Source organism: Malaya genurostris, chromosome 3 (genome assembly GCF_030247185.1).
Source record: "Malaya genurostris strain Urasoe2022 chromosome 3, Malgen_1.1, whole genome shotgun sequence".
NCBI classification, from domain to species: Eukaryota; Metazoa; Arthropoda; class Insecta; order Diptera; family Culicidae; genus Malaya; species Malaya genurostris.
The window spans coordinates 63,156,649-63,178,513 of NC_080572.1; the positions used below are offsets into that span (position 1 = coordinate 63,156,649).

The 21,865-nt window shown below is 38.1% G+C and overlaps 1 protein-coding gene across 2 annotated transcripts; it reads right to left on the reverse strand.

Moving 5' to 3' along the window:
- Window positions 1-4,757: 4,757 nt before the first annotated feature.
- LOC131436274 (uncharacterized) lies at window positions 4,758-21,298 on the reverse strand. 2 transcript variants are annotated; one of them, XM_058604907.1, is made up of 3 exons: window positions 20,974-21,298; window positions 6,959-7,246; window positions 4,758-6,876 (listed from the first exon to the last, which is right to left on the reverse strand). In XM_058604907.1, the coding sequence occupies exons 2-3, from the start codon at window positions 7,234-7,236 to the stop codon at window positions 6,072-6,074; spliced, it is 1,083 nt and encodes a 360-aa protein (XP_058460890.1). In that variant the 5' UTR covers window positions 7,237-7,246; window positions 20,974-21,298; the 3' UTR covers window positions 4,758-6,071. The 2 variants fall into 2 exon arrangements, with proteins under 2 accessions (XP_058460890.1, XP_058460889.1); XM_058604906.1 differs by having other exon boundaries at window positions 20,209-21,242.
- Between the last annotated feature and the right edge of the window lie 567 nt (window positions 21,299-21,865).

The following is a 21,865-nucleotide window of genomic DNA, read 5'->3' on the forward strand; positions in this document are numbered from 1 at the left end:
GTGCTTGAGATTCATTAGATAAACACAATGAAAGTACAATGATTAAATGTTATTAATTTGGATTGAAATACGAAAAACTATGGTCCTTTGAGTCTGCAGTCTGAACATCGTTCAAATTCGAGAAAACTCATAATTGTAAGAAAAAGTATGAATTTTGGGACAGACGAAATTCTCCGGGACAGCTAGTATAATATACGTCAATATGGATTCACCAGGGTCATCACAGTAACATTACGGTGGCAGAAAAGGGTTACTAATACACTACAAATTATTTATACACATGACAATTTTTCCAATCAGCGCACTGAATCAATCAACCTAATTTCTTCATATGTATTGTACGAAAAGTTAACTGTAAATACAACTTAAAATGCAATGTTTTACTAATTCGATAGAGAATATATTGTTGAATAGGAAATTTCTTTTTGATATAAGTGTAACATGTGAAATTTATTTTCAATCTATTCAAAACTCTGAACGCAAAAAGAAACGAATTCATCGTTTCGCTGATTCCAGAATTAAGTAAATCAGGTAAAGAGACGCCAACATTTCCGAAGAAAGTATTACTTTTTATTTTATTTTAGAAAAAAATCCACTTGTATTCAGGTTTGTGATAATGATGATTTCCGATGCCAGTGGTATAAATACACAACAGCAGGTCTTTTTATTTTCTCGAAAATTGAACACCCCTTCATCACTTTTGATTGTGAAGACGATATTTCGGCACAGAACTTTGAACGGTTTGTTATTTTGATTGTCGTATTGTTTATAGGCAATATTTTATTTCATCAGAGAAAACAACACCTTAAATATAGAAATGTACCCACCTCCAAGTGGATATCATGCTCAATTAAATCGATTCAAAAAAGAGAAAATTAATTCCGTTTAATTCATGCTTTTGGTGCAAACTATTAAACAATGTTAAATTAAACCCTTTTCCGCCATGAGATGGTGTAACTGTGTTGTCTTTTTCGATTTGTATTGGATTCCCTGGAGTGATCAATATTGATATTATTCAATATAATATATTTGCCCTCACTCGAGCTTATTGCATAGTTTTATAAAAACACATGAAACAGTACGGTGAGGTTTATTGCATCGATCGGGAAGTGTTGATGAACTTCCCCCTGACATTTAGGAGGAGTCAATTCCTTCTTACTTGGTTCTCGGAAGCGAAAGAGTTCCAGTAAAACTTTTCATCACATACGAAAACCATCCAAGAGATAGATAACTTTAAAAATGCACATTTAGCTTATTGCCAATTCGTAAAAATGACACCTAATTTACGTTTTCACATAACCTTTCCTTGTGGAAAATGTAAATGTCCAGTTAATATAAACACAATGCAGTACACGCACTGAAAAAAGTGAATTTTATGTGGTACTAAACTAAAGTGAACTAAAATCGTAATTCAAAGTTCATATCATTTAATTTGGTTATTATATTAAATATATCAGATGAGATCTACCCCTTGGAATCAACTGACTACATGTCAGTATTGTAAAAAATTACCTACCCAGTTCGAAAGGTCCTACGAAGAATTGACCAACAGAAACACATACATGCAAGGGCACCGAAAAATTTCTCATACCGGCTCCAAGGAACCGCAACAATCCAAAAAAAGATGTAAATATCCAATAAATGTTTTCAATAATTTCCAACAATAACAATCATGGAAGCAGCAGTGACGCATCAATAACCGAAGACGTGATTAGTGGACCAAGCCCCCAAGTCTCACTAGATAAGATACCAAAGCTCCCAAATGACTCGCTAGAGAGTAAAGAGACTGCTTCTTTCCAAGAAAAAGGACATCGGTTGGACCCAGCAAAACTAAATACTGTAGCGATTTCGTTGTTGCACAAAATATAAGTTTCAATATAATACATAAGGTGTTTTTAATCCTTTATAAAAAAAAATAACAAGCTAGTTATATTAGTAGTTTTTTTACCAGTATTAATAAACTGAGATTAGTTTCGTTAGTAGTGTGGTAGGAAAAAACGTGCCTCATCCACCTAGCAGTGAGATAATACCTTTTTTTTTGTCAATCCGCATGTGTTTTTTGCATGAATATTCTTCGGATCGAATTTGAATCTAAAAGTGTGACAATCGATTGAACATTCCATGATATGTCGGAGTAAGTTCCACTTTAGAGTTTACGGTAATTTAAGGTACTTCCAGGGCCGGTTTGAATTTAATAAATTCATCATTCTGTAATTCCAGAATCGGAAGTCAGAATTGGATAAAATTAATTAATTTTGTCTTCGTAGATCTGGCTTTTTTTTAGAAAACGATTGAGCTTTGAGAAACGATTCGATACTGGAACCGGAATCCGAAAATCGATATAGCCGAAGTCAGATAAATTCACCTTAGTAGCTGTTTAGTTTACATTTGTTTGAAAATCAGTATAAACATCTTTGAGAAATCGTAGTGCGAATTAAATCCGAATAGAAAACTGAATACCAGTAAAACTGAAATAAATTTATTTGGTTATCGACTATCCAAATCTGTAAACCCAATAAACCTGATTAATTTATGTGAAAAAGACAATTTTATACTAATCATTCTGTATCCCCTAAATCGGAAGTAGGATCTGACTGAAAAGCAAGATGTTTTAAAGGATCTTAAAACTTTTCATTTGAATTTTAGATCGGTTCAGCCATCTACGAGAAAAATGGGTCCACAATTTTCATTTCGTTTCACATATCATCCTGTAGTTCTGGTACCAGAAATCGGATCCAAACATAATAGTTTAGAAGCATACGACTTTTCGTATGAATCTGAGTTTGTAGAAATCAGTTGAGTCATCTCCGAAAAAAATGAAGGGAAATTATTTGTCACACACGCATTTGCCGATCTCGACGACTTGATTCGAATGGTACATGGTTGTTATGTTCTTCCAGCATTTATTGCTGTAAGTAGTTTAAATCATTATAATTATGGAATTGCTTTCAACTGGAAAATACTGCCATTATTTGGTTTACATATGTCATATTCGAACAATTATGTTGCCAAAAACGAACCGTGCTAAAATCGGTCCGAGGCAAAATGTCATGAAAAAGGATACTGTACACAGTATTTTTGGTACTTAGAAACAATTGTATGTAACAGTATTAAAAAATCGTGTTTTACGTTGCTCCCAAGCATTGCTTTGTCATACAGCGCTCAAATATCCTACTGCTGGAATAGGGGGAAAAGTCGCTTACACAAAAATTTCGATATCTCCGTTAAAAATGGACGGATTTTAACAATCTATGGCTTGTTGGATAGATGCGAAATCTAAGTCTGGAAACATATTCTGTTCTCAGGGTCAAATGTGACAGATACTGTCAAAAAACAGAAAATTTTGACATAAAACTTCGTATAACTCGAAAAGTAAACATTCGATCTCAAAACCATTCAATAGCGTTCTGGGTGACGGGGAGACCTTTCATTTGCGACTAGTTTGATCAAAATCGGTCCAGCCATCTCTGAGATCTCGACCTCTTAGTTGACAACACACATACACACACACACACACACACACACACACACACACACACACACACACACACACACACACACACACACACACACACACACACACACACACACACACACACGGACATTTGCTCAGTTCGTCGAGCTGAATCGATTGGTTTATAACATTCGGCCCTCCGGGCCTCGGAAAATTTTTCTAAAGCTTGAGCGAATTCTATACCTATTTTTTATATTTATAAAAAAAGGTAAAACATGAAACAGTACGGTAAGGTTCATTGCATCGATCGGGAAGTGTTGATGATCTTCCCCCTGGCTTTTAAGAGGTTGTCAATTCCTTATTACTTGTTTCTCGGAAGCGAAAGAGTTCCAGTAAAACTTTTCATCACATACGAAAACCAACCAAGAGATAGATCACTTTAAAAATGCACATTAAGCTTATTGCCAATTCGCAAAAATGACAATTAATTTCCATTTTCACATTAACTTTCCTTGTGAAAAATGTAAATGTCCAGTTAATTTAAACACAATGCAGTACACGCACTGAAAAAAGTGAATTTTATGTGGTACTAAACTAAAGTGAACTAAAATCGTAATTCAAAGTTCATATAATTTAATTTGGTTATCATATTAAATATATCAGAAGAGATCTACCCTTTGGAATCAACTGACTACATGCCAGTATTGTAAAAAACCTACCCACTTCGAATGGTCCTACGAAGAATTGACCAACAGAAACACATACATGTAAGGGCACCGAAAAATTTCTTATATCGGCTCCAAGGAACCGCAACAATCCAAAAAAGATGAAAATTATCGAAAAAAAGTTTTCAATAATTTCCAACAATAACAATCATGGAAGCAGCAGTAACGCATCAATAAGCGAAGACGTGATTAGTGGACCAAGCCCCCAAGTCTCACTAGATAAGATACCAAAACTCCCAAATGACTCGCTAGATAGTAAAGAGACTGCTTCTTTCCAAGAAAAAGGACATCGGTTGGACCCAGCAAAACTAAATACTGTAGCGATTTCATTGTTGCACAAAATATAAGTTTCAATATAATACATAAGGTGTTTTTAATCCTTTATATAAAAAAAATAAAAAGCTGGTTATGTTAGTAGTTTTTTTACCAATGTTAATAAATTGAGATTAGTTTCGTTAGTAGTGTGGTAGGAAGCAAAAAGTAATTATAGTACCACATTCCTGTAACATGTTTATCGATACATTTGGGGCATTATGGTAGTTGTGATCGGGATTTCCCAAAAGAACACTAAAAACAAGTGTTTTATCTATATCTTTATTAGACCTTTTAATTCATCAATCATTTTTTTCCTACACCATAGGATATGAACTTTTGTTTACATGTTTCACATCACATATTTTCTGCTCCAAAAATTATCTTTTTTTTCGCTTCATGCACGTTGATGGGTAGGCTTAGTATTTTGCTTCTAATAGCTGTTCTCCGCTTCCACTGAGGTTTATAGCGATATTGTTCTCTGGTGCATTAGGTCGAACAGAATCTCACGTTTCTTACTCAAACAGCCTCCGCAGCCTGTTGATTCTGGTGTATCAGCACTGTCACTTTTTATAATTATCAAGACAGTTTATCGTCTCGGTCTGTGCTTGTCGAACTACCGCGTTGCAAGCTATTCACATCAGAATTAAGGATGGACCATTTTTAAATCGGTTTTGAATCGTTTTGAATTTAGAAATAATAGGAAAATGCAGGAATATGCCGTACTAATTAAAAGCGAAAGTAAACAAAGAAAAGAATTTGCATTTGGGACCTTATCTATGGTAAATTTTTAGTGTTTTTTTTTTTAAAAAAAATTTGGATCTAACTTTCCTCTGTGGTTAAAAAAATCACACTTGAAAAACTCAGTCGGATTATAATCGCTTTGTTCATCGCTATATTAGCCAGAATTTTAGGTTATATTTGGACCTGACACACCGTACCAAGTTCAGCATTTCAGGCAATGCATGTACGACCAAAATATGAATTATGTTAGTTTTTGGCATGTAGTGTTCGGAAAGGGTCTAAAAAAATAATGTGACTGATATACTTTTATCTTCGTGCTAACCATTAAGCAAAATATACATTTTGAAATACACATTTAATATGTTTCATTAGTTTAATCTCAAATTTAAAATATTCCTTCGTATTAGTTCTAACCTACGAAATAATACTTCACGAACTGTAAGATTTAACTCGCGATTGGCTGTAAGCTGTTCGTTTTTTTTTTATTTTATAACTAAGCATTACAACTAGGAAGATAGAATCTTATTTACTCTATGTATGCGCATCAAATACTTTTCGTTATGGATTCATTGGGATCACTTACATTTCACAGCGGTAACAGCGATTAAGAAAACATCAAGATTTCATGATAACCATGGAGAGAATCTTTTAAATTGTTTCATATCTTCAGTTTCATGTCTTCAAAATGTTCACCCGTGTTGAACCGACTCATCAGCCTCATAGTACACGACTCTAGCACAGTTCCGACCGCGGTCATTTTGATGTAAATTTGCAATACTACCGAGGTCACCACTCGAAGTGGCTTCCCCAGTAGGAATATCTTTGTTCTAGCTCAATCAGTTATCAATTTCGATAGGCGAATCATCAATAGTGTGCAACCAGTTGAAAATCAACATGTGCCGTTCATATTTGGATAATGGTTTACCCCGCTCACTTTCAATATCTAAAAATGTGAGATTTTTCTTTGCATGTGACTTGCCACTGGAAGAAGGCTTTCGCGCGTGAACAGCAGCAGGACTAGCAGAACTGGTTGCGACCGGGTGACTGTCAAGATTTGCGGATTTACCGGCGATTGGCGAGGCGGAAGCGTGGGTATTTGGTACTATGAGCTCCGTTGGACCAGGACTGCTGAAATTGTTCGCCGCAAATGCTGCCGCTTCCAATCGATCCAGGTTGAATTCACTTTGGGACAGTCTTTCGATTGCCCGATAGGTAGTGTATAGTCGTCGGCGGATGTAGTTTTGGCGAATTTTCTTGTTCACCGAGCTAATTAAATCGGAAACGGTAAAGCTGGGCGTTGGAGTCGTATTACAAATCGTTGGAACTTGGTTGGAAGATTGTCCACCATGAGGTGAAGGCAGCTGTGAGGTTGAAGCTAACTCGCCCACTGCAACCCAGGTTGAGTACGAGCGAGAGGTGTGATCCAAACGGGGATGGTCGAATAAATAACCAGCCTTTTGGAACGGTGTTAATGCAAGTTCAGAGGTGGAAAGTCTTCCGCCAAGATTGTGTTGATCGGACGGCAACTGATAGATATCGGTAGTGCTGAAGCTCTTATGAATGCCAAGGGCAGCCGAGAGGGTGGCACAGTTGCGGATCAGATCGTTGCTTTCGCTCCACTTTTCCGTTAAGGTGGATGAGCTGAAATTGAGATATTACGTAATCAAATCTTCAATGAATCTGTTCAACAACACCCTGGTAATGGCGGAGAACTGACACATACCGGTTGCGCTTGGCATCCTTCAATAGCAGATTACTGAGTTTATCTTCCATCGTTTTCGTCAGCAGACTGCAGCTGGATCGATTTAAAACACTCGTAGCTTCAGATGCCATTGATGAGACGGAAATGGATATTAGTGACAAGTCGGTTGAGAAGCTTTCATGAGAAGGGGAACGTAGAATACGGTTCGCCACAGCAAGGGCTGATGGAATTTGGTTGGAGTTACCGCTCCCAATTGGTGCGCCAGTCGCTAAGTTTGTGCAATTCTTCGGTGACGTCATTTGAGTTGCCCTGTTGATTCGAGAAGGTAAAAGTACAATGAATTAAAACGATTGTTAAACATTTGCGTACAAGAAAGTTGTAAATTTGTTGGCTGACAATTAGAAATTCAAAATTTATAGTATAAATAAGTTCATGCCGAATTTTCCGCATGCCGCCATTTGTCATTCGAATTTGATAAATGGCCTAACGATGACTTTTAATCGAGCCTACGATTGATTAATAAAGTCATCTCCGAGAAAATTAATCGGATTAAAAAATTGTTTGTCCGATATGTCATTTAGTCGAATACATTAGAACCTCAATCTACATGAATTTAATTTACGCTACTTTTTTCGCGTTTTATTTGAAATAACGCGATTTTCGATTCAACTTACGCAATAATCGCGTAAAAAAAGTTTTTGTGTAATGAAGGAAATTTTTATTTAAACCCATACAAAACAATCCAACATGCTTCAGTGACGTGAATATTACGAAATTTACATTGTTTGGTTTCATAGAATCTAGTTAAGATCATGGGTACCCAAGAATTTTCTGGAAAAAAGTAATCAGTATATGAACTCGTGACTGGTGACGCACCTACCGCAGTGCCAACATTGATTCTGAAAAATACCTTGTCGCAGTTTGTATGTGCTCAAAACTATCGACGGTGTATAACACTCGTCGCACAGGAACGCCGGGACTCAATCTCGAGCAGCTACGTAGCGTTCGTACTGCAGATGAATACGCGCAACAAACGGGGCAAGTGCTACCAACGGAAGAGCAGCTTGGCGCGGCGACTCTTGAAGACGGCTGGAGGAATATAAGGTCCGCCATGAGTAGCACTGCTTCAACCGTACTAGGTAAGAAGGTTATCGAATCAAGAAAATGACTGGTTTGACGGCGAATGTCAGCAGTTGATTGAAGAGAAGAATGCCGCAAGGGCGAGGATGCTGCAACACCGCACTAGAGCGAACAAGGAACGATACAGACGAGCGCGGAACAACCAGATCACAGTTTTTTGGGAGGAAAAAGCGCCACCAGAAAGACCAAGATCGCGAGGCGATGGAACAGCAGTACCGCGCAAATGACACACGGAAGTCCTATGAGAAGGTGAACCGCTCATGTAGAGGTTACACGCAATAGGCCGACATGTGCATAGATACCAGGTGGGTGATCGACAGGTGGAAGCAGTACTATGACGAGCATCTGAATGGCGAAGCACAAGATACAGAGAACGAGAGAAGAATCAACCTGAGTGCACGCTCAATCGACGACAGATTCCCAGCACCTGATCTGTCGGAGATAAGTGAGAAGATCGGCAAGCTGAGGAACAACAAAGCCGCGGGCAATGACCAGTTGCCAGGCGAGCTGCTCAAACATGGAGGAGAGGCACTGGCTAGAGCGCTGCACTGGATGATTTATAGGATTTGAGAGGAGGGGATTCTACCACAGGAATGAATGAAAGGAGTGGTATGTTCCGTCTACAAAAAGGGTGGTAAGCTAGAATGTTGCAATTACCGCAACATTGCTGAACACCGCATACAAGGCACTCTTCCAAATCTTTTGCCGTCGTCTATCACCAATTGCTAAGGAATTCGTAGGGCCATACCAAGCGGGATTTACTGGAGCCCGCGCCACTACGGATCACATATTCGCGATAATACAAGTACTCTAGAAGTGTCGCGAATACAACGTACCCACGCATCACCTATTCATTGAGTTCAAAGCGGCATACGACACAATCGATCAATAACAGTTCATGCAGGCAGATCATGCACGAATACTGATTTCCGGATAAACTGACACGATTGGTCGAAGCAACGATGGATAGAGTGATGTGCTACGCCCGAGTATCTGGGACGCTCTCGAGTCCTTTCGAATCTCGGAGAGGGCTACACGGAGAACCCTTCGATCATAAAATTGCGATATCGCAGTTTTTGATTTTTGCGATAGTTGATTTAACTAATTTCTTTTTGATTCAACCAATATGGTTTTTGATTTGCATATATTCAAGTAGTTGAAAAATATGTTGTTTTGAATGCTGTCAAATGCCGGAGACAGTTGAAAGCAAAACAATAATCGCAATGCAAAATCAACAACTTTTTTAGTTGAAATCTTTTCGCGTCGCTTCAAAATGTCAATGAAAACAACATCGATGAATAAAAAGTTTGGGGAAGTTGTGTCCATTCGATTTGAGAAATTTATGATTCCATAACAAGTGTTTATCTAACAGCGGTGTTGTGATAAAGTTAACCTTGTTTAAGATGAAAAAGATTTGGTGACAAATTAGAAAATGTTAATGAATGATCATCTCGTAATCTTTCAGGTATGCGCAAAAATTTTATGCTTCAAATTCGATCATTGATTTACTTCCAGCAGGCTGTTTTACTTCCAGCTGTTTGATACCGATGATGATGTTCATGCATTAGCAATAAAACGCTTTTTGACATGAATTTAATTTATAAAAGTAACAGGAGCGAAGGGTTTCAAACACACAGAACGCGCTGCGATTGAATGGCGCGTTTGAATTGCCGTCGCAAAATTCTAATTCCCAGCGGTTGATGCACCCAAGTTTATATAAATTGACTAAAATTATCAGTGCATAACTTTAGTTCAACCGTTTGAAGGCATCATCTTTCAATACTCATTTTAGGTAAATTTAATAATTTCGCTAATTTACTCGCCCCTCCGGGCACTTTTGCTGATTAAAAACGTTTTTCTACATCAATCATTTCCGATCGAATCAGAAGTATATTTTTAGAATTTAGATCTTTACTGATCTCGACTTGATCATACAAAAAACAAAATGACTTAGAGATCAGATCAGTTCTGATTTCGTAATGATAATTTATTTCTTGGTTAAGATCACTTGAAATCAGCAGTGATCGGTGGTTTTACCATCCCTAATGATATTACATGTCAATATAAAATACTGTTTATATTTTAAAAACGATATTTATTTCATGAATCTCAACATTCTGAATTTATTTCAAATAGAAAATAACGTGTATCAGTAAGTATATTTTGATTATTTTCGCAAATCAATAACATTGTTAGAGTTGATTCAACTGTTTGCAATGTCTAAAACAAATAAAACCGATTTATTTTTCAACTAACAGAATTTTATTTAAATAACAACACCAGTTATTTCAACTAAAATATTTGTTGAAATTGAAAGGTATGTGTCCTCACTAATTGACAGCATTTTTTTTTCAACCCTCGTTTCTGCTAATCGAAAAACAAAAATGACAGTTTATTTAAAGCAACAATCGATTAGTTGTACCAAATTTTAACCAATCGAATTCAGAAAATCAACTAATATTCTGGTTGAAATGGGATCGCGGGTGGTTCCGTGTACGGCAAGATGATGGACTCTCTTGTATCTTGTTCAATATTGCTTTGGAAGGTGTGATTCGAAGAGCGAGGATCGACACTAGTGGCACGATCTTCCGAAAGTCCGTACAACTTTTTGGCTTTGCTGACGATATTGGTATTGTGACACGTAACCTTGAGAAGATGATGGAAACATACATCGAACTGAAAGCTGAAGCTAGGCGTATCGGACTGACCATAAATGCGTCAAAAACAAAATACATCAGAGCGAGAGGCTCTAGAGAAGAAACACTACGCCTCCCACTACGAATATCGATAGACGGTGACGATAGTTTAGCAGGGATCTCGCTGGATTAGAAAAGTTTAGCCGACATCTGGAAAAGCATTATTTTGACATAAGAAGCTGTCAACGTAGTATTTGTTTCCTTTTTGTTTTTTTCTTTTTGCAACTGCTCAACGCATGCAAAGACGTCATATTAACAAGATATCTCAGCTCTCATATTTCCCGAACAAATCATTGACAACATCATTTTTTTGCGAGCATGGCGCCCTCAGTCCGCATCCAATCTCGTACATAGAAGAAGGGGAGAGAAATGTCAAAGTCGTTTGCGCCAAAATAGCAGCACCCATACAATCGACATGATATGTTCAATGTGATGCCGTGCGATAGCGTTGCTGAACTTAAGATTGATTTCGTTCCAAGCTGACAAGGTCTGACGCAGGTCAACTCTTTGTTTACTTGTCATACACTTTTTTGCGAGCTCGAATGGCAGATACAATTCAAACAAGACTAGGCAAAACTAGGTTGGATTAGTTTGAAATTACCCAAACTTATCCAGACTAGTTGGGATTAAATGAGATTAGAGAAGATTATTTTGGAATGAAATGAGTTTATTATAATGAAATTGTCTAGAGTTAAGAGTGATTTGCCCCTTGGGCTGGGCATGTCATAAGGATGTCGGACGACAGCCCAGTGAAAATGGTTCTTGAATCAAATCCGACTGGTGCAATAAGAAGAGGAGCGCATCGATCAAGGTGGAACGATCAAGTGGAGGGTGATCTTCGAAGCATCCGTGTCTTGAGTGGCTGGCGACGAGCAGCCATGGACCGAGTTATGTAGATACGCATTCTTGATACAGCAAAGGACACCCCAGGACTATAGCTGTTTGGTAAGGTAAGGTCTAAGGGCTAAGGTGTTCTATTTCTAGATGGATAATTTATGTCAGTTTTAAAATTTAAATCTAGAATTTATAACAAAACCAACTGGCAGCCCCAGCAGCGTTTTAACTGTGAAAAAAATAGAACGGCAGCGTATACCAGTTTTTATTTTGACAGTAGAACTGTTCGAATCAATAAAACTAGAACGGCTTGCTGGGAATGCGCTTGTTCTAGTTTCAGTTCTATTATAGATTTTCCATATAGAACTTCCAGCTGCTGAATTTGCTCTAAGGCATGAACGTTCTAAATTTCATGCTGGCAAGCGATGCTGGTGAAGAAATTCAAGACGGCGACGAAATGAAAACATTGCACATTGACATGTGAAATTCGGTCGAAAGGTACTGGTATGGAACGCAATATGTTCCTGCGGTTTGAAGTCAACCAGTTTTTACACTACCAGAACTATAAATGCAGAAATCTATCGATCTGAGTGTCTCTAGAAGAGATTTTTGCCTTTACATAAGAAGCATAGTACACCTCCACTGTTTTGGTTGGATTTAGCGCCGGCTCACTATGCAAAAACCACTCCCAATTGGTTCACGGAACAGGGTATAGATTTCGTTGAGCAGCAAAATATCAATCCACCAAATTGTCCTCAGCTTCGACCCATCGAACGTTACTGGGCAATCGTGAAGAGGGTCTTCAAGAAGACTAATAAGGCAGCTGGGAACATGCGAGAGTTCAAACAAATTTGGGCTCAAGTGTCCAAAAAATGTGATGCACCACTTGTCCGGAACTTGATGAAGAGCGTTCGATCAAAATTCGTGAAGGAATAACTTAAATTTCATCCGGTTTTCATTATTCTCAAGTTTAACCTCGTACAATAAAGGATCAATTTTTAGTTTGAATATAAATTTTTAGTTTGAATATAAATTTGTGGATAGCTTATTTTCGATACACTCCTTATAGCCATCGAACCAATCCACTCGTGACCAGAGCTGATAAAAGTGATTTTCATTCACTCAAAATAGACGAAAATGACGAGAAATTTATGTCACTCTTAGCTTCGCTTGCAAAATATGAGAACGAAAGTCATGTCTAGTCAATGACATAAGCGGAACAGTAGTTTCAAAATTGTGTTCTTTCTTTCAATTGCCCTTTCAGCCATTTGCGGTTTTCAGTGAAAATCCTATAGTATGCAGTGTCGGTATTCAACCGAAGCTTTGAAAATCGAAAATGACAGAAAAAGGTTTCATGATGACTTTTACATGTTGGTGCTCGAATTTGTAGTAGTTTTGGTTTCCAAAGATGTACTGGGATGTGATTACTTCGATTCGTCCAATTTTAGTCATTCTTTAAAGCCAAGCGTCACAAATTTTGAATACATCAATGAAATAATGAGAATAAGAAATTCTGCTGATCCTCCTTGCAGACGTTAGTTTGGTTTCGTCTTGTCATAGAGGAAAGAGTGACATTGACATCGACTCTCTCATTTTTTCGATGAGAAACAAAAATGCTTCGTCTTTCTTCGTTTGTTCTGGTGTCGGTCATTTACGAATGAGACTTTTGCCAAAGATACCATATTAACAAGATAGCCAGCTCTCACATTTCCCGAACAAATATTTGGCAACATCCTCTTTTGCGAGCATGGCGCTCTCAGACGAGATCGCATCGAATCTAGTACATAGAAGAAGGGGAGAGAAATGTCAAATTCGTGCGCGCCAAAATAGCAGCACTGCGCACCCATACAATTGACATGATATATTGAATGTGATGCCGTGCGATGGCGTTGATGAACTGAAGATTGATTTCGCTCCAAGCTGACAGGGTCTGCTTTTGGAATGGTTTCTTTCATTGAGAATGCGTGACAATTTTAAGCTCTGTTCGTGACACGACAATTGACAAAAAAATTTCAAACATTAGGTGCTCATGCAATATTTTGAATACTCTTCCTTTTGAAATCTTGACGATGTCAGCTATCGTCTCTAGCTTCACTTTTCAATTTTCTGTAACGATGGAATAAGCTGTGATACGACTTTAACGGAACAACAGCCACTGCTGAGTGGCAAAACAGTTCAACATAAACTGTTATGCACTGATTAGTCGAAGACGAAGCATAAGGTATATAAAAACGGTTATATGCCCTATGCACAAGAATTCGTTAACTAATAAGTGTTGTTGTTTTCATAAAGAAATGTTCGAAAAATATGTCCATATATTTATTTTATAATCATTCAGTAATAGCCGTTCAACCGAGAAGGTTGTGTATAGAAGCGTACAGTTTAACAACGCTGGTTAGTTTACACGCGTTAAATACGACAACGGTTGAACTACAGGTAGAGACCTGTTGGCAGCAGCCGTTAAAACGTATAGTCGTGCTGCATAAGAGAGCCCTAGTGCTGGGCCAAGCTGGTGAAGGAAACAACAAAAGGCGTTTCCCAAGCTCTACCCAGGCCTCAATATACAGCCACAAGTGCTGAGCAGGAGAGTGCAAAGGCACATCGTAGAAGGAGAGTGCAAAGGCACATAGAAGCAGGAGAGTGCAAAGGCACACCGGTGCGAAGGCACTTCGGTGCAGAAGCATATCGGTGCGGAGCACAAGGAAGAAGGAGACAAGACAACTCGGTCTTTCCACTGCCATACAACACGCAGGTACACACCGGTGACCTGCGCTGGTTACAGCTGGCGAAGACAAAAGAGAATCGGAAATCGTGTGGTGCTGGATGTCAGGTAGCAGTAGCATCACATCCAACAATCAGCAGCCAACAAGAACATCTAGAGCAACGAGAACCTACACGGCAGTGCAACGGAGATAGACAACAATTTCAAGGTAGAAGTTTTTTCTTTTCCTTTTGATTGAGTACTGTGTAGTGTTGGTTTCATTTTTTATTTAAAGTTTGATTAAAAATTTTAATGTGATGGATGAATCCATGGACGTAAATCCTAGCATGAATCCGATACCCCCACGAACGAAAAAATATCAGGAGAGCTCTTCTGGGCCTTGGATAGTCTTTTTTAGACGTATATCAAAGCCATTAAACATTTTACAAATTAATAAAGGTTTGACATCACGATACTCTTCAATCAAAGAGATCATAAAAGTAAATAACGATAAAATTCGTGTTGTGGTAAATAATTTGAAACACGCGAATGATATTGTCTCTTCGGAACATTTCAATAAAGAGTATAAAGTTTACATACCCTCCAAAGATGTCGAAATTGACGGTGTTGTTACCGAAGCGAGTCTTTCGGTAGATGATTTACTCAAGCATGGTGTTGGTCGTTTCAAGAACTCTATGCTTGAGGGTGTGAAAATACTGGAGTGCAAACAACTGTACTCAGTAGTTCATGATGAGGGAAAGAAAGTTTATCGCCCATCAGACTCGTTTCGAGTGACATTTGCCGGGTCTGCGTTGCCGTCCCATGTCTATGTCGATAAAATTCGCCTCCCTGTTCGGCTTTTTGTTCCAAATGTAATGAATTGTACGAACTGCAAAAAATTCGGCCACACAGCTACTTACTGTAGTAATAAACCAAAATGTATTAAGTGTGAAGGGCCTCATAAAGATAATGATTGCAACAAGGATATTGAAAAATGTATTTATTGTGGAGAAAGTCCTCATGAGGATATTTCAGTATGCACTGCATTTAAAGTACACAAAGACAAAATTAAGCTTTCTTTAAAAGCACGGTCTAAGCGCACATATGCAGAAATGCTTAAAACGGTCATTGATGTCCCCCCTTTGGAAACCGTAAACGGGTTTTCAAATCTAGAGGAACCAGAGGACTCTGACTCTGACGAAAATAGTGAAGGTAATTCGTTTATCACTACCCAAGGGTCAGTTAAGAGAAAGAAGTCTTCTTCCAAATTACCAAAAAAGACACCTAAAATTTCATCTTCAAAAAAAGATCCCCGTGTTAAACAAAAAAAGTCAAAACCAAAGACTGTGCCTCCTGGTTTGTCAAATTCACAAACCAATCCAGGATCTAGCACAGAAAAAGGTAATAATCCTGTGGGCTCTATTTCACAGCCACCAACAGGATTACTGAAGTTTTCGGAAATTGTTGAATGGATTTTCTCAGCATTCAATATATCTGAACCCTTAAAGACCCTCATAATGGCATTCCTTCCAATAGCTAGAAATTTTTTGAAGCAGTTATCAGCTCAATGGCCAATTGTCTCAGGTTTTGTATCTTTTGATGGATAATTTATCACCCGCCGCAAATGATACAATCACTGTCCTGCAGTGGAATTGTCGAAGTATCATGCCAAAACTTGATTCATTTAAAATTTTATTGCATAGCCAAAAATGTGATGTATTTGCTTTATGCGAAACATGGCTTACTTCAAACATAGCTTTAAATTTTAATGATTTTAACATTATACGTCTCGATAGAGACTCTCCGTATGGTGGAGTGCTTTTGGGAATTAAGAAATGCTATTCCTTTTATAGATTAAACATCCCTTCAACTTCTAGTATAGAAGTTATTGCTTGCCAAATAAACATTAAAGGCAAAGATATTTGCATAGCTTCGGTTTATATTCCTCCAAGAGCACAAGTTGGACAGCGACAGCTTAATGAAATGGTTGAAGCCCTTCCTGCTCCACGATTGATTCTGGGGGATTTAAATTCACACGGAATGATGTGGGGTTCCGTTTACAATGATAGCAGATCATCTTTAATACAAAACATTTGTGACAATTTTAGCATGACGGTATTAAATATGGGTAGCATGACACGGATCCCAAGACCTCCTGCACGCCCAAGTGCATTAGATCTATCTCTTTGCTCAACATCAATTCGACTAGATTGCACCTGGAAAATATTGCCTGATTTACACGGTAGCGATCATTTACCAATCATCATCTCAATTAGCAATAGCAATTGCATTGCTACTTCAGCTAGTATTCCATATGATTTGACAAAAAATATCGACTGGGTTAAATACCAAAGTAGTATCTCTAGTATTTTGAATTCAATGGAAGAGCTCCCTCCACTTGAAGAATATGACTTCCTCATTTGTTCGATTCTGGAGGCAGCAGAACATTCCCAAACTAAACGCTTTCCTGGGCCAACGACTAACAGAAGGCCTCCCAACCCCTGGTGGGACAAAGAGTGCTCAGAGGCTAAACTCGCAAAACAAAATGCTTGCAAGACGTTTCTAAAACGGGGAGGAGGAACTCCTCAGAATTTTGAAAAACTTATGGCTTTAGAAACCAAGTACAAGAGCATACTTCGAGCCAAAAAATGTAGCTATTGGAGACATTTTGTCGAAGGTTTGTCAAGAGAAACCTCAATGAGCACTCTTTGGAATACGACCAGACGAATGAGGAATCGTAACGTGGGCAATGAGAGTGATGAATACTCGAACCGATGGATATTTGACTTTGCTAGGAAAGTTTGCCCAGATTCTGTTCCTACGCAGAGCATTATAAGGGAATCTCCTCCAAATAATGGTTTTATTAATAACCCATTTTCAATGATGGAATTTTCTATAGCACTCTTGTCTTGTAACAATAACGCTCCTGGGTTGGACAGAATTAAATTCAACTTGGTGAAGAATCTGCCCGACCTCGCAAAAAGACGTTTGTTGGAATTGTTCAACAAGTTTCTTGAGCAAAATATTGTTCCACCTGACTGGAGACAAGTGAAAGTTATCGCCATTCAAAAGCCGGGGAAACCAGCTTCCAATCACAACTCATATAGACCCATTGCGATGTTGTCCTGCATCAGAAAATTGTTCGAAAAAATTATTCTACGACGTCTCGACACTTGGGTCGAGACGAACGGTTTGTTGTCAGATACTCAGTTTGGCTTCCGTAGAAATAAAGGGACAAATGATTGCCTTGCATTACTTTCGTCTGACATCCAAATTGCCTTCGCTCAAAAGCAACAAATGGCATCTGTATTTTTAGACATTAAAGGAGCATTTGATTCAGTTTCCATTGATGTTCTTTCAGACAAGCTCCACCAACATGGACTCCCAGCGGTTATAAATAATTATTTGCACAACCTTTTGTCAGAGAAACGCATGTATTTTTCATATGGCGATTTGACAACATTCAGAATTAGCTACATGGGTCTACCGCAAGGCTCATGCCTCAGTCCGCTCCTTTATAATTTTTACGTGAATGACATTGACAGCTGTCTTGTAACCCCATGTACACTAAGACAATTGGCAGATGATGGCGTGGTTTCAGTTACTGGACCCAAAGCTATTGATCTGCATAAACCATTGCAAGATACCTTAGATAACTTGTCCGTTTGGGCTGTTCATCTTGGTATCGAATTCTCTGCGGAGAAAACAGAGTTAGTCGTCTTTTCAAGAAAGCATGATCCCGCGCAGCTTCAGCTCCATATGATGGGAAGAATGATCCAACAGGTTTTAACTTTTAAATACCTCGGGGTGTGGTTCGATTCCAAATGCACGTGGGGAGGACACATTAGGTATCTGATAACGAAATGCCAACAAAGAGTAAATTTTCTTCGAACAATAACAGGATCTTGGTGGGGTGCTCATCCGCAAGATCTAATAAAATTGTATCAAACAACGATACTTTCAGTGATGGAATATGGATGCGTTTGTTTTCGTTCCGCTGCAAACTCTCATATTATCAAACTTGAGCGAATTCAGTACCGTTGTTTGCGAATTGCCTTAGGCTGCATGCATTCAACACATACAATGAGTCTTGAAGTTCTGGCGGGAGTTCTTCCATTAAAAGATCGATTTTGGGAGCTTTCATCACGCCTGCTAATAAGATGTGAGGTGCTAAATCCCATGGTAATTAATAATTTCGAACGACTAGTCGAGCTTCGATCTCAAACAAAATTCATGACAGTATATTTTAACCATATGTCACAGGAAATCAACCCTTCAAGATATATTCCTATCCATGTCAGCCTCCTAAATGTCCCTGACTCAACTTTATTTTTCGACACATCCATGCAGCGCGAAGTGCGTGGAATCCCGGATCACCTACGCTCGACGGAAATCCCAAAAATATTTTCAAGTAAGTTCAGGCATATTGACTCTGAGAAAATGTTTTACACGGACGGATCGCGAATTGAAGAAGCGACAGGGTTTGGTATGTTCAACAATAATGTTTCGGCCTCATTTAGGCTTCAAGAACCTGCATCTGTTTATATAGCAGAGCTAGCAGCAGTTCATTATAGTTTGAGTGTAATCGTCACATTATCTCCAAACCATTATTTCCTCTTCACAGATAGTCTGAGTGCAATTGAAGCCATTCGCTCAAACATGACTGGCAAGACTGAACCGTTTTTCCTGGGCAAAATAAAACAGTGGCTGAACGACATATTGAACAATAATTATCTAATCACTATAGTCTGGGTCCCGGCTCATTGCTCCATTCCTGGCAATGAAAGAGCCGATATTTTAGCCAAACGTGGTGCTATTGAGGGTGAAATTTATGAGCGACCGATTGCTTTCAACGAATTCTATAGCTCGTCTCGCCAAAGAACACTTGCCAGCTGGCAAGCTTCTTGGGATAGAGATGATCTGGGTCGGTGGATGCACTCAATTATTCCGAATATATCGACAAAGGCATGGTTCAGGGGACTGGATGTGAGTAGGAATTTCATTCGTGTGATGTCCAGACTCATGTCCAATCACTACACGTTAGATGCACATCTCCTTCGAATTGGGCTCTCCGAGACTAATCATTGTGCTTGCGGAGAAGGTTATCGGGATATTGATCATGTCGTTTGGACATGCGTGGAGTATCGTGATGTCAGATCTCAACTAATAAATTCTTTGCGTACCCAAGGTAGACTATCCAATATCCCAGTTCGAGACATTCTTGCTTGTCGTGACCTTTCATACATGAAACTTATTTATCATTTCATAAAGAAAATTGGAGTTTCAATTTAATAAAGGCCCCTTTTAAGACTTAGCTCTGATCCCAGCTGCGTCCATGAGTTCATCCAATAGCTAAATTAGAATAAAAATTATGTAATGATACAAACAAACTCGAAACAGTTTATGAAATTATCAACAAAATGTCAAAAAAAAACAGCCTATTTTATAATTTATAGAAGGTAATCGTTTGGTTCAAATAATATTTCCGAGTAGATTTCATAATTAATGACGAGTTACCTAAGATGATATTTAAGCTATAAGAGAATATGTTTTAATAAATTTAAAACGTTGTGACTATGTTAGAATTAAATTAGGATAAGAATATTATGTAAAAGTGATGCTACGGCGAAGAAAAACTTATGTAAACTGCCTTAAGAAATAAACGTATTTATGAAAAAAAAAATTTATTTTATAATTTCCAAATCAAATTGTTTATTTTTTCTTCCAATCTGGAAGCTATCGTCATCGTCACTCTAATTATATTTACATTGGGATATACTATTAGTAGGAGAGTGACGACATCTCAGAGACATCGTATACTTTTGTGGTTCAAGGAAAGTGAATTAAATATAAAAATGTTTACACATAAATTATTAATAACTGATCACCAAGATTCTCACCTATTGGAACGGAATTCGGTGCCAATCGATTTTCCTGGATGAATAATGAAGCTTGGTCGCACAATTGTTCACAATTTATGTTCTCGTAGAATAATACTCTAGTACTTATCTTTAGATCGTCAACATGGCAACAGTCCAAAACAATATGATTAGATGGTGGCACAGTAGGAAAATAAAACACTGAAACTATGCATGTCTACAATGTTTCTACCGTTCTTTTTTCATATGCCTGTAGCCGGAAGTAGTCGTTGCACATAGGAAAGAAAACTTTTGTTTACCCTAAACAGTTTTATTAGGATGTCTTTTGATATAGTTTTACAAGAGCTGGTTGGGTAATCTATATTGGGGATTTCTTGAGCAGAAGTGTCATTCGCTTTCATATATGTTGGTACGATATCTACGTGAGCAAATTTTCATTGGGCAATAATAATGAAATTTAAGGTGATGGAAGGCAAAGTAGGGTTTGCGATATCGTAGCGAAAATTTTATTTCTGGAAACTAATCAATTCAGATTTTGGCACTGTTAAACATTGATTGATGGTTGAGGATTTTTTTTCTTCTAGGCACGGACCCTGACTGGGTCTTTAGGACTGTCTGGGATAAGCAGTTCGTTTTTCTTCAATTGAATAATATTAATCCAAGCCACTATATCACAATAATGGTTGCATATATTCTTTTGTCAAAGATCATTTGTTTAGTGGACACTTCTAACATGCCAAGATTAGTGTATAATACGGCTTTTTTTCTTGCACTAAGGCTACACACCTACTTTACAGAAATTGAAAAGCTGCATAAACATTGCACTAATAATTCTTCCTTGCGTAACCAGATAATCACATGTATGGCTCGTATCTTCTTTACATCCCGGCCGAAAGAAATCGAATTATTTCACCAGTGTTAGTTGTTGGACTGTAGCGAAAATTTTTCCACAGCGCGACACAATTTTCCGATAGGATGCCGATATTATGCCACCCAGGATGTTCCGCATAGTGGTTTGAACTTCTCTCCGTTGGGGTGTTCTAAACTGAGACCAACACCGCAAAATATCTCTCGCTTTTCTTCACTCTCACCTATAGCGGTAAATTTCTCTTCACTCCCCAGCCGGCAGTCCTTCATTTAGTGGAGGTATCCTTTTAAGGGGACATCATCGAAGAGCAACAGCTGCCTGTTATTGTGGTTACTTCTCCGAAGCGTTGGTGTTGGAAAACCTCACCATACCAATGAAACATATGAAAGCTTATGGTAGTAAAATAGAAAAAAAAAATGAATACGGTTTTGGTGTCCTTATCTCACACTCACACGTTTTCGTGCCTACATGGAAAATACCACTTGAATTCTAGCAAGTTGCGCTTTAAGAGAAACGGAAAAATACTATTTAAACGGACACAATGCGTGTAGGAATATTGACATCTTGTTGCTGTTGCAAAAATTTTTGATAATTTATACACGAAATAGGAGGTACTTTTTCAAGATTGCTCAAAATTTCTAATTGATGGGAATATTGTCAAAAAATCAGAACGTCAGTATTTGCAATGTTCCATCACACTTCCAACAGTATTGTCCAATTTTCGACTATTGACAATAAAATTGAGTTACATTAACGACCATAACAGTTTAAATCAATTCAAATATTTGAAATAATTATACGCATGGCATT